The sequence below is a fragment of the Eurytemora carolleeae genome, unplaced genomic scaffold (assembly GCF_000591075.1).
Source record: "Eurytemora carolleeae unplaced genomic scaffold, Eaff_2.0 scaffold1486, whole genome shotgun sequence".
Taxonomy (NCBI): domain Eukaryota; kingdom Metazoa; phylum Arthropoda; class Copepoda; order Calanoida; family Temoridae; genus Eurytemora; species Eurytemora carolleeae.
This window is the reverse complement of record NW_019397405.1, coordinates 40,522-58,617: the sequence shown is the minus strand read 5'-3', so window position 1 is coordinate 58,617 and position 18,096 is coordinate 40,522. Positions and strand designations below refer to the sequence as shown.

General features: G+C 33.3%; 1 protein-coding gene across 1 annotated transcript in view; it reads left to right on the top strand.

Moving 5' to 3' along the window:
• The first annotated feature begins 926 nt into the window (after positions 1–926).
• The window catches only part of LOC111714111 (coiled-coil domain-containing protein 141), a 27,688-nt gene continuing 10,518 nt past the window's right edge, over positions 927–18,096 (top strand). The window contains exons 1-17 of the mRNA XM_023489152.1: positions 927–1,185; positions 2,120–2,195; positions 4,072–4,146; positions 4,427–4,525; positions 5,481–5,594; positions 5,938–6,005; positions 6,243–6,324; positions 8,933–9,031; positions 9,717–9,810; positions 10,543–10,626; positions 11,875–11,981; positions 12,891–12,938; positions 14,168–14,213; positions 15,788–15,819; positions 16,301–16,382; positions 17,040–17,092; positions 17,632–17,696. Coding sequence (XP_023344920.1) covers positions 932–1,185; positions 2,120–2,195; positions 4,072–4,146; positions 4,427–4,525; positions 5,481–5,594; positions 5,938–6,005; positions 6,243–6,324; positions 8,933–9,031; positions 9,717–9,810; positions 10,543–10,626; positions 11,875–11,981; positions 12,891–12,938; positions 14,168–14,213; positions 15,788–15,819; positions 16,301–16,382; positions 17,040–17,092; positions 17,632–17,696 — 1,478 coding nt within the window. The 5' untranslated portion in view covers positions 927–931. The remainder of the gene's footprint in view (positions 1,186–2,119; positions 2,196–4,071; positions 4,147–4,426; positions 4,526–5,480; positions 5,595–5,937; positions 6,006–6,242; positions 6,325–8,932; positions 9,032–9,716; positions 9,811–10,542; positions 10,627–11,874; positions 11,982–12,890; positions 12,939–14,167; positions 14,214–15,787; positions 15,820–16,300; positions 16,383–17,039; positions 17,093–17,631; positions 17,697–18,096) is intronic.

The window sequence follows — 18,096 nt, the reverse complement described above, 5'->3', positions numbered from 1 at the left end:
CAAGTTCGATTTTTTTTATGAAAATCCACGAAAATAATTAGTACAAAATATAATTAAACATTGTTGGTAAGGCTCATTTTTTTTCTTCTAGAAAATTGTCATCTCTTGTATTTTTGTATTTTTTACTTGTTCAATTATGATTATTCTTGCTTGTTGCTGTAAATCCCTAATCTTTCTGAAGTCGCCATGTCTTTCGCCACTTTAACCCTATTTATCCTGACTGGTTTCCTGGGGGGGGGGGTCATATCTTTTTGTGATACAAACAAATCTAAAACATTTGGTTCGTTTTTGGAAAGCCCTTGGGCTCTGCTTCAATAATCTGCAAAAAATGGCAAATTTGCAAAAATCCAAATATTTATTGCGAAATCTAGTTAAATCAAGGAAAAAATGCGCAAAAAAAATTGCGCAAATTCCAACGAATTATACATTCTTGAAAAGCCCTTGACCCCTCGAATTCAAATCTTCAAAACATTTGCAAATCTTTTTAAAACTAAATGTGTATTTAAAAAAAAAACTGAAAATGCGCAAAAATATGCAATCTGGTTGTTTTTGTTATAGGCTTTCCAAAGAGCTATAAAATGTCGAAATCCAATGACTGGAAGTAGGTCTAAATATAGCTTTAGTCTGGTATAGGTAAAATAAGGCATTTATGCAGTATTCCTGAGGACTCAGGCAGTATACTTAAGAACCTATCTTTTAGCTTTAAGTGATGGTCATGTGTTAGTTAGAAAAGTCAGAAAATTTGAGCTACCTAGCTCTAATAATTTTTGAGTTATTGAAACAAAAAAAATACGGGGGGGGGTTTAAGTCTTTAAAGCGTGTACAATGTACACTGTTATTAATGTCAAACCAGTAAGAAATTGTACACAAATTGACCTTGTTTAAAGTGTTTCATTTTACATTTATAAAATTATTTTTTTAGATTTAGAAAATGCCCCCTCTCCCTGTAGATGGGGGCACCTTAGTAGATTGTGACGGTACGGTACAAGGCACTGCTGGGCAGGCTAGGGCAGGATCCACGATGAACGCGGTACAGTACACTACTGGAGGGCAGAGGTCAACAAATGGTACAATACAGCAGACTGCTAGTCAAGCGAGGGCTGGGCCCACTGTTGATGCGATACTGTACACTACCGGAAGGCAGGGGTCAACTAATGGAAGAAATCTCTCAACCACTACAATAAGGTTAACCTTAAATTATTTACTTCGATTCCAGTACCTTAGCAATCTAGGTCATAATTATACTGTAATTGTATACGTTCGCTATCTTGTTTACAATTTAACTTGATTCCAGTAATTGTTAGCAATCTTGGTTACATTCCAGTTTATTTGCACTACGTTAGCAATCTTGTTTATTATCTAGTTTATTTGCATTAAATTATCTTGTTTACAATTTAGTCTATTTGCATTACGTTGGCAAGCTTGTTCACTATCTAGTTTGATTCCATTATGTTAGCAATCTAGGTTATCATTATATTGTAATTGTAGTACGTTCGCCATCAATTTTGTTTACAATTTAACTTGATTCCAGTACGTCAGCAATCTTGCTTACATTCTAGTTTATTTGCACTACGTAGCAATCTTGTTTATTATCTTGTTTATTTGCACTACGTTACCAGACTTGTTCACTATCTAGTTTGATTCCATTATGTTAGCAATCTAGTTTATCATTAGATTGTAATTGTAGTATGCTCGCTATCTTGTTTACAATTTAGCTTGATTCCAGTACGTTAGCAATCTTGTTTATTATCTAGTTTATTTGCACTACGTAGCAATCTTGTTTATTATCTAGTTTATTTGCATTACGTTAGCAAACTTGTTCACTATCTAGTTTGATTCCAGTATGTTAGCAATCTAGGTTATCATTATATTGTAATTGTAGTATGCTCGCTATCAATTGTTTACAATTTAGTTTGATTACAGTACGTCAGCAATCTTGCTTACATTCCAGTTTATTTGCACTACGTTAGAAATCTTGCTAACATTCTAGTTTATTTGCACTACGTTAGCAATCTTGTCAGCAATCTAGTTTGATTCCAGTATATTAGCAATCTGGGTTATAATTATATTTTGATTGCATGACTTAAATTATCTTGTTTACAATTTAGTTTATTTGCAGTACGTTAGCAATCCAGTCTGGTAAAACAAGAATAGTTCTAGCTCTACTAAAGTCGGGGAAGAAACTTGATCTCAAGGTATTTATTACGGCTTAAGTGCTTTATAGACATCTTCTCCTAGACTCCTTCTCTTCAACGAGATCACAAGCTATCTTTAAAGCTAATTAAACTCTAAGTAAAATTTGTCTTGATTCATTTGATTATCTCAATGTTTACATGATCCTCTTTAGCCTGTTATACAGCCCCTCTATCCTCTATCTAACGCTGGGCCTTGCTTTAAGTTCCTTTCTACAGTTTATCTTTAAAGAACATACTGAGCTGGACACCTTGTTTTGGACACCCCGAATTCCGATCCCTTGATCCATACTTTTTGGCACTTTCACTCAGAATCATTTGGTTTCTCTATTCTCTCATTGTTTGAGAACTGAGTATACAGTGTTGTGGAAAACTTTTTTCGGATTCATTTGAGACATATTAAACTTTTTAAAGATCTGTAAATCCTGAGTTTGAGCTCAAATTAGATGTTCAAAACTCCTACTTTGGGGGTGGATACGTTTTCAGAATTAGTTTTTTTTAAATTATTGAATAACGACAACGAAAAATAAAGTAAAAATTATACAGTAATCTATTTAGATGGTTAGGAACATATTTCTCAAAAGAAATTTGTCAATAAATCAATGCTAAAATCGATTATTTCGTTTTCATTATTGTATTGAATTTCTTATTTTCTTTGAATTTATTCGCAGATTTCTTCAAATTCTTCAAATGTCGTCTTTTCAATAATAATTCTAGAAAATCTGCAGAAAATCTTTGTGAATAACGAGAAACTAGAATAATGAGAAAATAGAAACTAATAATTGAACAAGATTACTTATTTTCAATGATAAGATTAATTTATATTCTCTCAACATGTTCCTACATGACGTTTGTAGCTTATTGTAGAACTTTTTTACATTTTATGTCGTTGTTATTTAATAATTTAAAGAAACTAATTCTGAAAACGTATCCACCCCCAAAGTAGGAGTTTTGAACGTCGAATTTGCGCTCAAACTCAGGATTTACAGATCTTTAAAAAGTGTTATATGTCTCAATTGAATTCCAAAGAAGTTTTCCACAACACTGCATTCCCAGTTCAACTACCTTACATAGCCGGTTACTCCCTTTAAAATGAATCCGTTGTGAATTGGACATGCAGTACTCATTGAATTGAGAGTCAACAGAAATTATGTCAACAGTCCCTTTAGAAAAAAAGCGAAAAAAGCAACAAAAAAAAGCAACAAAAAAAAAGCAAAAAATAAACCAATACCCATCTCTACTCGGCCCTCTTCTCTGTCCTCAATTTGTTTATTTAGACTAAATAAACTTTTACCTGACATAAGGTAAACATCTGAATCAAAGAAGCAAAGTACAGCTATAAGCAGACAACTCTTGACTGGAAAGACGACTTTTAGACTCAAGTCATGACTTTACATATTCCAATATGTATGGTAGACCACATTTGTGCAGAGTGATCAGACCCATTTCACTTAGCTTAGTTTGTGATTCAATAAGTAAGTAAAACTATTTGCTTTGCAACAACATCAAATACACTTAATAATTGCCATAGAGTCGTCTTCCCATTTCAGAGTTTTCTGACTCTGGTTTATATATCACTGCATGTGATGTACATTATAAAGAGAGCTTGCAGGATGACATGATTTAATTTTTGTACTTTTAAAATGCGCCAATTTGAACAAAAAAATCCGCCAAAATTTGTAAATGATTTTGAATGGCCGATTTTGGTTGCGCAATGCCTAGTTAAAAATAAAAAGGTTTCTTGTAGACCAAATTTAATGAATAAACGTAGTTACACTGGTTTAAGTTGAAATAGATTAATTAAAGATCAGTAGTTCAACCCTGTCTCGCTATTCATTATGCTTCAGGATTTGTGAAAAGATAGAGATATTGTTTTAAGGTTGTTGAGATGGAGCCAGGTCTAGTTTACCTAGGGAACAGCTTCCAGGAGGCGCAACAGCTGATTCTAGAACAGGAAACCCAAACCAAATATTTACAAAAACAAAATGGCAGCCTTGTTTAGAGTACAGAAGTATTCGTACATTTCTGAGCTTTGCTTGTTTCAAATTTATTAAAAATAGACATTTTATGCAGATACATTTAACTGTAACATTTTACGAGGCTACATAGACTTTACCATCATGCAGCTCAATAAGAAATAGCGCAAATTATAAAAAGTACAACAAGTACAAATGAAAGGTCTAAAACCAGCTAAAATTAAATTGAATTTTTATTTGGTTGTTTTTTCTGTGTAGAACAAACTGATATCAGAGATACAGAGTAAGCAGAGCCCTGTCGAGGATCTTCTCAGACAAGCAGACAGTCTTATCATTAATCAGCAACCTAAAGCAGAGGTAAGCAATCAACAAACTGAATAAATACTGAAGTCGGTCACAGGGAATTATTTGGTTTGGTAAAATTTTCAAATTATTGTTTTGGGGCCCAATTTCTGATGGAAGGACTTAAAATTAAACTGTTAATGTTGTTGTTTTATAAAATCTTGAAATTTAACGGATATAAAACAAATTCTCGTTAAACATAACATGATATGCACGTTCTTAGCTACGGATATAATATTACCATGCTACTCATTGGTTTGATATCTTTTAACTTACTTCAAAAATAAATTAAACCTAAAAATTATAAGGGCCTCGCAATATTATTCTAATTAATACTTGGTACATAAAATGTTGTCATCCAACTATGAGTTTTTATTCACTTTGAGCAATTTATCAGTATAATAAAAGGACTGCTGAAGTATTTAAATCTATAGCATCATCAAAAGTGCAGACCTTTCGCAGGAAGACAAAACGGTTGTGGTTTGTGTCGCCATTTGTAGGTCGGGGCAAAACTAAGTAATGATTTAAAAAAATAGCGGTGCTATCCTCTTTTGAAAATTGTTAAAAAGTATGAAATTCGGACAATTTCCTTCATTGGTTTTGCAACGTAAATCCCCAAGTTACTTAAATAAGCATGGGACAGTTAAGACAAATTTACGGCAACACTCTTTTGTTTACAGTCTCTTTAAATAAAATTAAATCTATGAGTAAATCAAAATCGATTTTAAAAATAATATAATATAGTAAACAGATATTGAATTTTGGGTACCATGTTGGCCAGTCCCTCATGAGCTTGTCCTAATAGAAAGAGAAATAAAGACTAACAAACGTTTATTCAACATGATAATTAACTAAAGATTATGCGTGAAGCATGTGACTGGATACAGTTAATAAGTGCATATCCGGCTCTTAGCTAGGTTAGAGCGCATTCACAGGTCGTCTTTAGCTCCGCCACATTATCAATATTTAGGTGTATGCCTGCATGGCTGAGAGCCTAGGAAAGGCTTGGAAAGATCTCAACGATCTTCTTGAAAAAAGGCGACAAATTCTTCAGAAGAATTATACTACACAAGGGCATATTCAGGTTAAGGTTGTTTATCGTTATAAAAAACGCACAAAGTCGTTAACGAGGCGATCATATCGTTTTTCATAAATATAGAAACGTTCCTTCTTAACTTGTCTTTTCTTTTTATAGTTTAAAGGACTGATTATTTCCCTAAATACACTTAAATTATAAAGTTTAAATTTACTGTTAGATAAAAGTATTAATTGCCTTTGAAATATTGTTGTCTTTTAGGATAATCGTAGTTAATCAAAATATAAGGCTGGATATTTAATCATTTTATAACAAATCAAAATGTAAAGGGGGGGGGGCAGTTCAGAAATATATATAAACAAATGTAAATAAAACTTGTAATTGTTTTCAGGACAATTTGGATAAGATCGGAAATCTCAAATCTCTTTGCTCTAAACTGACACTTCAACAATTCAATAGGAAACATGATACTTTATTCATTTATTCATTTACTCATTTATTCATTTATTTATTTATTCATTTATTCATTTATTCATTTATTCATTTATTCATTTATTCATTTATTCATTTATTCATTTATTCATTTATTCATTTATCTATTTATTCATTTATTCATTTATTCATTTATTCATTTATTCATTTATTTATTAATTCATTTATTTCATTTATTCATGTATTTATTATGTTCTTGTACAGTGTGGAGGATATAAAAGTTGGAATTAAAAATCTTGAAAAAGCTCGGAAAAGTTTACTTGAAACATCAGTGTACTCCTTACAGGTTGGTCAGGAGAGGGTTTATAAAAGTCTTCCTTAGGGGCTTCTAGGGGAAATATTGAGGTTTATAAAGGTCTTGTTTAGAAGCTTCTAGGGTAAATATTGGGGTTTATAAAGGTCTTGCTTAGGGGCATCTAGGGGAAATATTGAGGTTTATAAAGGTCTTGTTTAGGGGCTTCTAGGGGAAATATTGAGGTTTATAAAGGTCTTGCTTAGGGGCTTGGGGAAATATTGGGGTTTATAAAGGTCTTGTTTAGGGGCTTCTAGGGGAAATATTGGGGTTTATAAAGTTCTTGCTTAGGGGCTTCTAGGGGAAATATTGGGGTTTATAAAGTTCTTGCTTAGGGACTTCTAGGGGAAATATTGGGGTTTATAAAGGTCATGCTAAGGGGCTTCTAGGGGAAATGTTGAGGTTTATAAAGGTCTTGTTTAGGGGCTTCTAGGGGAAATATTGGGGTTTATAAAGTTCTTGCTTAGGGGCTTCTAGGGGAAATATTGAGGTTTATAAAGGTCTTGCTTAGGGACTTCTAGGGGAAATATTGGGGTTTATAAAGGTCTTGCTTAGGGGCTTCTAGGGGAAATGTTAGGGTTTATAAAGGTCTTGCTTAGGGGCTTCTAGGGGAAATGTTGGGGTTTATAAAGGTCTTGCTTAGGGGCTTCTAGGGGAAATGTTAGGGTTTATAAAGGTCTTGCTTGGGGGCTTTTTAGTGGAAATTAATCTCAAGCAAAACTTCAGAACTGTATTAAAAAATTGTAAAAAGTATGCATCAAATTGAGTAAGTTAAAAAAAATATGCGCGTCATCTTGGCCCTCGAAAATAAAAAATCGTCCAGCTCAATAGGCAAAAGACTATAGGCAAGAAATGGTTAAGCACTTATTATGATGCCGCATATATTCCTATTTTACCCCGGGGAGGGGGGGGGAGCCTATGCTAATTTTAAAATATCTTTGTAAGAGTCAAGATCTAGGTACAATTTCAATGCTTCACTATTCAAATCAGATTATGTTGAGCAACGACTTGAAGAGCTGGGGTGGGATATTTTTGCCAAAAACTCAAATCCCTATATCTTTGCAACCTAATGGTGTATAGTGTACACCTTTGATATAACAAATCTTCGTTTGAAATGTCTAAAGTATACTGTAAAGATATAGGGATTAGAAAATCAGTATGTGGCAAAGACTCAATTCCTTTCTGTGAATCTGAATTTATATACTCAAGGTGTACTATAGTATATATAGGAGCAAGGTACTAATGCAAGGAAAGTTAATTGCGGTTGCGTATACTCTGCGTACATATTGAAACCAGTACTCTATGGGCGGTATTTGTAAACAAGAATAGATGAATCAGTGTTCGTCTAGTATCCGAGGAGGATAAAAGCATTTAATTTTGATAATTTTGAAAATTCCCATGATAGTGTTTCATAGATTATTTTTGTGAAAATTGATTCCATGTCAGGCTGTGACATCCGTCTTGTGTTTATTTTTCCGCCCAAAGACAGTACACTACAGTACAAAAAATGCGTAAACCTCTGAAATAACTTTCCTTGCATTAGTACCTTGTATAGGAGTAGATTAGGATGAGATGAAAGTAGAGATTAGAAAAGTATGTGTCACTATCTTACATTTGTCAAGATCTTACACAATTTAGTCTAGGAGATGTGAGGGGGGTGGGGAGAGAAGGCATTTTTGTACGTTTAATCTTTTTAAAGGGTCTGTAAGCGTAATTTCAAGTAACCTTTCATGCAAGAAAATATAACAATCCCCATTTTACAACTGTACCCTTCACTATAGTTTCAGTAGAAGTAAATATTTCCATTTACTGATAGCGCCGATGTAAGGATTTATCTCTAATTGTATTACGCGATAGAAAGAAAGATAGATGTTACCGCCAACTATTTCTATTGGTTCAGAATAGACAACAAACAAACGACTAAACCCTGATTGGATCAGGCGCTAATGGACATGGCATACAGGAGTGAATCGGTTATTGTCATCTTGAAATTACGCTTACTGCAGTGCCATAAATTCCACCATGTTAAAAAAAATCCTAAATCTGATTGAACTATCGAACTATCTAACGTTCTAATGCTAAAACCATGTAAGGATTTTCTTAATTAGTTCTAACTGAAGCTAGAAACACGGGCGTTGATGTCTAAAATGTCTATAGAGCTACACAAAGTTTAAGGCGCCAATTGGAGACCTTTCCTCTGTAAAACATTAAACAAATTTCTGGTGATGGGAAAAATGATTTCAAAATTTTAAATTAGATATTAGGCCAAATTTTGTCACAAAACAACAAAGATTTCTCAACCACTTTTTCCTCGATAGCATTTAGAATGTTTCTTCATTTAGTTTGTGAAAAGTTATTTAAAACTGATGTAGATATTATTCCTCAAAAACATTACTGCTGAAAACGTATTTTCTTGAAAAGTGACTACTCAAGGGCCTCCAACTATAACGCTAAAATGTTGTTTCTATACTATATACTCCCTTTTGCTTAGGTCTGCTTTAGCATTTTCAAGTTTAAAAATACAGAAATAACAACCAGTTATTTTCTATAAACTGCATTTCTATCATTTGTATTGGAAGCATTCATATCTGGCTGTATTTAGGAGGGCGAAGGACTGCTTGGTTTACTGCATGAGCTAGATTCAAGCCTGGACAGTAGACCTGTATATCTTTATCAGGCAGTCCTTGCTTCAATTGATCAGGTATAAAGGAAGATAGATGTTAGGTATACTCTCCCAAAGGAAGATAGATGTTAGGTATACTCTCCCAAAGGAAGATAGATGTTAGGTATACTCTCCCAAAGGCAACTTCCCAAGGGTATTTTCTCAAGTGGCAACAGAGGCACAGTCAGGGGGTGCTATGGGGGCTAAGCCCCCCATGAAGGGCATCAGTACTTATCATTTTGCAGTTTTAATGAAAATATCAAGAAATTTTAACTTTCCGACAACTTTTACCTTCATTAAGACGACATTTGATAAAGTTGCATAACATTTTTTTTTCAAAAACGTCAGTTTTCATAAAGTTCCTCCCTTCGTTGACGATCGTCAACGATAACCTTTTTATTAAAGATAGTTAACGACGATCGTTTTTTTTAAAAACAATCCTATAAAAACGATCGCCGATAATTTTTTATTTTTTAATATTATTATTCATTTTCTAAAAATTCGAAAAGAGTGGGTCGTTTTTAAAAACGATAGTTTTTCCGAAAAGGATACGATCGTTTTTGAAAATGATCGAAAAACGAAACAGAAAAGCAATCTTTTAAAGATCGTTTTCAAAAAACGATTAACAAACCTACCGGCAGTTAACAGTTAATTCAGCTCAAATTCATTAAATTCAGTCCTGACCTAATCATCTCCTTCTCGTGAAATTTTACTGTTAATTTAGGTTTCCGACTGGTTGGAGAATTTACACGATGCTAGAGTTGAAGTCTCTGATCTTTTTACCCTCTCCATGTCTGTGATGAAAAGAAAAATTTCAGGCAACGCATGGTCAAGAGGGTTTTCTTTACAAGCAGATCATGGTGGACATTGAACTACACCCTAGCTACAGAATTTACTTGAGTGGTAAAAAATGCTATATTGCACTAATAGATTTATCTATAACATTCAACGGGTAAATTCCAGATAGACTCTGTGCGGTAAAATAATAGCTGCTTTCTCACATGATCTTGCCAGACTACATTTCTTTAAAAAACGTGCTGGGTCGACTGTACACTATGTACTCTTGACTAGACAGTACAACTAAATGCTTAAACAATACATGTAGTATACTGGCTCAGATCATGCAACTTGAATTGTCCTTTATGTTTGAACATGTTTTGGTATAAACCAAGTTTGTTGCTAACTTCTATCTATCTATCTATCTTCTTATTCTTGATCATTGTAAGTATATTGGTAAACACCATCAGATATATATATTCTTATTCTTGATCTTGGTAAGTATATTGGTAAACACCATCAGATATATATATTCTTATTCTAGATCTTGGTAAGAATATTGGTAATCACCATCAGATATCTATCTTCTTATTCTAGATCTTGGTAAGAATATTGGTAATCACCATCAGATATCTATTTTTACTGAAGTTTAACTTCTTAACAACACAAAATTTTATATTTTTTCAAAAATTACAAGGATGCTATGAAAAGCAGTATTTTAAAACAGTGGGTCTTACTTTTTTCCCTAAAATCTTGACGATGATTTGGACCAGGATTTAATATAATGACTGAGATAGACTCTCTACATCGCCTCGTTGCATTCAACAGGGAGATGATCATCAAGAACGATTCATTAGGTAATTTTTACAACATCTTTTGAGTTTTAAATTACTAGTGTCAAACTGCCCTAATATCTATGTTAAAAATTAACTGTTTCTCCTTTGATTCTTTACCTATATTTTGTAATAGTTGATGGATTGTAGTACAGTTTATCTACAGTTTAAACTTTTGAATTACTAGGTTCAAACTGCTGTATCTTTAACTATATTTGGTAATATGTTGATAGGTACAGTTTATCTACAGTTTAAACTATTGAATTACTAGGTTCAAACTGCTCTATCTTTATCTATATTTGGTAATAGTTGATATATTGTAGTACAGTTTATCTACAGTTTAAACTTTTGAATTACTAGGTTCAAACTGCTATATCTTTAACTATATTTGGTAATATGTTGATAGATTGTAGTACAGTTTATCTACAGTTTAAACTATTGAATTACAAGGTTCAAACTGCTATATCTTTACCTATATTTGGTAATAGTTGATAGATTGTATAGTACAGTTTATCTACAGTTTAACCTTTTGAATTACTAGGTTCAAACTGCTATATCTTTAAATATATTTGGTAATAGTTGATATATTGTACTACAGTTTATATACAGTTTAAACTTTTGAATTACTAGGTTCAAACTGCTCTATCTTTAACTATATTTGGTAATAGTTGATAGATTGTAGTACAGTTTATCTACAGCTTAAACTTTTGAATTACTAGGTTCAAACTGCTATATCTTTATCTATATTTGATAATAGTTAATATATTGTAGTACAGTTTATATACAGTTTAAACTTTTAAATTACTAGGTTCAAACTGTAATATCTTTAACTATATTTGGCAATATTTGATAGATTGTAGTACAGTTTATCTACAGCTTAACCTTTTGAATTACTAGGTTCAAACTGCTATTTCTTTATCTATATTTGGTAATAGTTGATGGATTGTAGTACAGTTTATCTTCAGTTTAAACTATTGAATTACTAGGTTCAAACTGCTCTATCTTTACCTATATTTGGTAATAGTTGATATATTGTAGTACAGTTTATCTACAGTTTAACCTTTTGAATTACTAGGTTCAAACTGCTATTTCTTTATCTATATTTGGTAATAGTTGATAGATTGTAGTACAGTTTATCTTCAGTTTAAACTTTTGAATAACTAGGTTAAAACTGTTCTAATATCTAAGTTAAAAATTAACTGTTTCTTCTGTGGTTTTTTTATCTATATTTGGTAATAGTTGATAGATTCGTTGTTGCATATGCATGTTCAGGAAGTAGTAGTACTGAAGCATGTCAGCTTCTCGAGGCTACCCTCCAGCTTGAAAGGGAAGCACACACTATCTCAGAGAGATCTCTGAAGTGCGTTAAACTCTCCCAGGTGGGTTTAAATTTCAGAAAAAAATAAATTGGACTCAAAGTGTGCTTTGTAACAATATTGCTTCTAATAGCATAAAGAATCAAAGTAAAAGGACTGTCAAGGTAAAATGATAAAATATAAAAGTTTTTGTATAATTTTGACATAGTTTTATATCAATTTCTCGAGACAGGGACATCAGATATAACTAATATATTTGGTCTCATAAATTTCAGGCTTCAGCCTATATCCCCTTTTATTTTACCTTAACAGTCCCTTCAATAAGGGTGGAAATTGTAAAGTGAAACTCTAATTTATTTACATTAGAATTAAATTGACATTTTCGTGGTTCTACCAAGTTCTGCAATCAAAATTGAGGCAAATTGGTCCTGGGGTTTATGAGTTATGATCGGGCACACACAAAGACAGACAAACACAGATCACTCCTACATATATAGAAAGAAACTAGCTTGGGAACCGAGCATTGACTGAAAACTAAAATTCCCAAGTTAAAAACATTCCCGTTACTCTAACGAGTTCCCAAATCAAAATTGAGGCAAATCAGTTTAGGGTTTCCTGAGTTATGATCGGACATCCCAACAAATAAACAAACAAACAGAGATTACAACTTTATATATATACATGCTTGGGAACCCAGCGTTCGTAGTTACTCCCGCCGTTTACCCGCACAAAGACAAGTTTTACCTGGAAACTAACTTTTCGCTATAAAAGTCGACCCACTCAACTTAAAATCTTAAACCCAGGCTAAAAACATTCCCGTGGGTCTCCCGAGTGCCCCAATCAAATCTGAGGCAAAACAGTCCAGGGGTTCCAGAGTTATGTTCGGAAAAACAAACAAACAAATAGAAAAACATAGATTACATAGATATAGACACTTAATGGATGTGTTCATGAATCATTTGGTCATTTCAGGTTTTGGATGTAATGGCAGAAAATCTCTCTATGGAAGTTTCAATTAAGGAACCCAAACCAAACCAAACCAAACCAAAGCAACCCAAATCAACCCAAACGAACCCAAACCAAAACAAACTAAAAAAAATCAATATAGCCCTATCCAGACCAAACCAAATCAAACAATACAAAACCAAACCAAATTAAACCAACCCATATCAAGCCAAACCAATTAAAACTTAATCCTGATCTATCCACAACCAAACAAAAATAAACCAAATCAAAACAGCCTTATTAACCTGACCAAACAATTCAAACTTAACCAAACCAATTAAAATTAAAACAGCCATATCCAAACCTAACCAAACTAAACTAAACCAAACCAAAGCAACCGAAATCAAACCAAACCAATTCAAACTAAAACAAATCAATAAAGCCCAAACCATACCAAATACAAAACCGAATCCAAATAACCTTGTATAACCCAAACCAAATTAAACCACACCAATCTAAACTAACAACTCTATTTTAACCAAACCAAATCAAAACAAGCTAATGCAAAGTAAACCAAAATAACTCTATCTTAACCAAACTAAACTAAACCAAACCAAGCAAAACACAATCAAACTAAACCAAATTAAACCAAATTAAACCAAATAAACTTCATCATGAATGAATAGTCTAACCCAAAACTTTACTCTACATCTTACTTGAATACAAAATAATAAAAAAACATCATTTGTAAAGAAAAATCTCCCTTAAAGGGACTGTAAGCGTAATTTTAAGTAACCTTCCATTTATAGAGTGGCATGTCTGATTTACAACGGTACCTGTCAAACCTTTGTTTGATCAAGTGTAGATATTCTTATTTACAAAGCTGGAAATAAAGTGCGAAACCGCGCGAGTGTACACTAGCACTAGTGTACAGTGTACACTGTAACCTCAACTATACCGTCACTCAATCTTCAGTGCCCGTTCTCTCCATAATAATGTTTAAACAGTGGTCGTGTTGTTCACGTACTTTAGATGTCTCTCGTAAGAACTATCTATCTATCAGATAAGAATTTTGCGTGAGACACCTAGCGGCCTAACTATCGTCCCCCAAAGTACGTGAACAACACGGCCACTGTTTAAACATTATTATGGAGAGAACGGGCTCAGCTATACACATGAGGGTATCTACCTTATTGTTGTCCGAGGTTTAAAGGGTACCGTTGTGAATTGGACATGCCTCCCTTCAAATGAAAAAAACATCTCCATTAAAGAAACCAAGTATATTTGGTTTGGTTCCTCTACAGGCCTACGATGTGCTTGAGCAAAGTGCTGAGTACCAACTAGTTCTAGGTAACAAGGTTTTTACAACTTTTTAGAGACAGAAATATCATCATTATTTAAGTACCATTGGAGAACCCCTTTCATTGGTCCCCAATCAAAGTCTGGGGGTCTCCAATGAGAATCTGGGTATCTCCAATGTAAATCTGGTTGTCTCCAACGAAAATTTGGGGTCTCCAATGTAAATCTGGGGGTCTCCAATGAAAATCTGGGGGTCTCTATTGAAAATCTGGGGGTCTCCAATGAAAATCTGGGGGTCTCTATTGAAAATCTGGGGGTCTCCAATGAAAGGGGGTGTCCGATAGCACTCCAATGATGTTGATTTCTTAACATTTAAACATTTATGTTTGAAAACTAACCTTAAACAGAGAAAAATTTACATAAATGGTTTCGTCAATGATTTAATCTTTCTTTTGTTAATGCCCAGTCAACAATTCTATAACATTTACAAGGGATAAAAAGACGACTTTTTAACTAAATATCTGTAAATACTCCAATTAACCCTATCCCTGCAGGGGTACTTGAAAACCAGGATACTCGGGGGGGGGGGTGAAGTTGACCCCACCCCCTCTAAATCCCATGTTTGATGTCCAAATATGACAAATGATACATCATTGGAAAGCTCTTGTGCTCTAATTTTACAATCTGCATAAAATTTTGCAAATTTGCAAAAATTCAAATTTTTTTTACAAAATCCAGTTATAAAGTAAAATGTTTGCAAAAAAAATGTCCAAAAAATGATAAAATATCATTTTTGAAATGCCATTTCAAGTTTGAAAAAAATTTGGAATAAATTTTAAATAACCTGATGAATCTAATTAAATAAAATTAAAATTGTGCAAATAACTGAAAGTGGGTCAAAACAAAGATTAAGTTTGTTACAGAAAAAAGTAGTCATTCAGGCGTGTGCCTGTGGACTCAGGCAGTTAGTATAAAGCCCGTTTTTAGACTTCATGGGAGTGCTATGGATATTTAGGAAAAGTCAGAAAATTTCAACAGCCTCAGACCAATACTTTTTGAGTTGTGTAAAAAACTACAAGGTGGGGGGTACCCCCCACCCTGCAGAAATAGGGTCATCATGAGACACAACAATTGGGCATTGTGAACATTAACATTTAACTTAAAAAGTGATTTGATAAGTTACTAGTAAAAATGTTTGTTTTGTAACAAAATCAAATGCTTTAATGTCGTCTTCCTATTTTCTGTGGCTTACCGTAGAAAAACAAACTTCTTCATACAGGGTGTCCCATATCAAATTAGACCGCGTCAATGGGTCTAAATTACGGTTTGGGGGGAAAATCAGAAAATCTAAGAAGAATAAATCATTTTGAAAAATTTAATAAGGCTAATAGAATTTTTTTTTGCAGAAAAAGCTAGATTTTTCGAGTATTATGTGCGTATTTTGGCGTTAAAGATTGGAGGTAATCTAATATGATATTGGACGCTCTGTAATAAACTTTAATATCCTAGTTTTCAAAGATGTTTAAGGAGTCAGATCTCAATCCATGATCCTAAAAACTATTCATGGGCTGCCCGTGCCCAGTGCCCCGTCGATTTATTCCAAAATAATGATATCATTGTTTCAGATAATAGAAAATACCTGCTCAACAACGCCAAGGAAGAAAACATGATTTTTATGAAAAATATTCATATCTGCTTTTAGGCCGCTTCGCTTGACAATTTTAGCTTTTTGATTTTAACAGCTTTTAGAATTGTAATTTTAAATAATTATTAAATTTTCGTGAATTTTTCTATTTAAATTGGCGCATTTTCATTTAAAATTATTCAAGTTGGACGGTCCATTAAAAGGCACAGAGTAGAATTTAAAGAATTTGAGCCGCGGTTTAAATCTGCCAAAACCCAGTTTAAATTAAGCGCTGGTTTAAATCTTGAAACATTTGATACGATTTTAAGTGGAACCTACCATATTCAAGCCACGGCTTAAATTTAAACCGCCGCTCGAATTCTTTAAATTCGACCACATATTAAGAAAACATTATTTTTCATATGTAGCGTCTTAGGGTAGTACCTTATAAAAAATGTGTTTAATGTTTTTTTTTGATATTTTTTTGTGGGAATCCATTGTTGTCTGGCATCAGGAGTACTTTGATGTTTGGTCGAGTGCGCTGACCAGCCTAGAGAATATAGAGCGAGAGGTCACATCCTTGCATACAAATACAGGTAGAAGGAACCTAATACGACCAAAACAGCAAATCTAAAATTTAACTACACCACTACTCAAATACTAGGTCTTGTAGATTTATCAAATTGTACAAAAATCTGATCATTTATATTTTCCTTGACTAAATATTGATTCATTCACACTAATATCTGAATCTAATATGCACATCCAAGAAAAATAAATGCAAGAGCAAAAATTGGCTTGGTTTGTAGGTTATTTAGCTCTGGTCCCATCATAACATCATATGTTTCCTCCTATTTATGATTCCCTGCAACTATAAACTTGTTTCTTTTTTGCTTAATCATTTATTAAACCATAAAAAGATTATTTTCAAGGCGCAGACTTAATTTAACAGGTCTCAGGTCTCATACTTTGTGGGTAACCCTGTATATAGAAGGCCTGTAGAAGGTTTAAAACTAACTTAAAGGGAGTGACCGGCTATGTAAGGTAGTTGAACTGAGTAAGCAGTGTTATGGAAAACGTCTTTAGGATTCATTTGAGACAAATTAAACTTTTTAAAGATCCGTAAATCCTGAGTTTGAGCGCAAATTCGACGCAAACTTAGTTCAGCTACCTTACATAGCCGGTCACTCCCTTTATTGGAAAGTCATGATCTTTGATTCTTTTTATGAGATTTTGATTTCAATTAATTTTAGGGGAAGCACTTCTAAAACAACTGATTGGGAAGACACAAGAGGTTCTGACAAAGGTAAACTTTTAATCAAAAGAGACTGATTCTTAACATATATTATTTTGTTACTGAGAAGTTTTATAAATTTCTAAATTGTGCCTTTTAAATATTAGCCTTCCTTTCACGCACCTCTGACCCTTCAGTAAAAGTAAATTTAACCTAATGTCTGCCCGCGTCAACCTTATTGCACTGGCTAGTCCTATTGATTGTCTGCTTTATTTACCCAATGTCCGAGAGACACAGTACAAACTGGGACCGGAAAGGTTGACCTGGCTCGAAATGTACTACGGCTGCCCGTGTGGCAAAAAGGATGTTCATAATAATCGGTGTTTTGTACATACTTTTCCCCTCATATTTCCCCTTCGGATAAAATATTGCAAATTTGATGAAAGCAACCAAATAAAATACAGTTTTAAAATATTGGAAGTTTTCTTAAGTTTTAAAAAACGAACTGAGTATATTGACAGGATGTTAATAGAAAAATTTCATCAAAATATTGACAGGATGTTAATAGAAAAATATCAACAAAATGTAGAAAATGTTATTTTCATTTTTAGATCCTTGATGAGGGAGTGATGCTATCAGAGAAGGCTGGAAATGGACCTGGGACCCGTGGAGTCAGGTAAAAGTCAGCAATTAAAGGGACTATACGCATAATTTCATGTGACCATGTGTACCCGATTCACATCGGTTCCCTTGAATCCTTAAAGGGAGTGTTCGCGAAAAATGAAAGGGGGTATAGGCTTAATGCGATAAAAACGTCTATAAGGAGAAAATTGTTAAAAAACGACTCACACCGAAGAACGTATATATTTAATATTTCATACTAGTTTTGATTTTGTTTTTTAAAATAATATTTAGCTTACAACTTGTTTTCGAACATTCCTGGAAAATATGAAAATGTCGTCTTCATTACCAAAAATCCTCGAAACAGGAATAAACGTTTTTATAAGTAACTCTCAGATCATAACAATTAAAACATATTATGAAAAATCAACTATATATAAATGTGGCGAAAGATA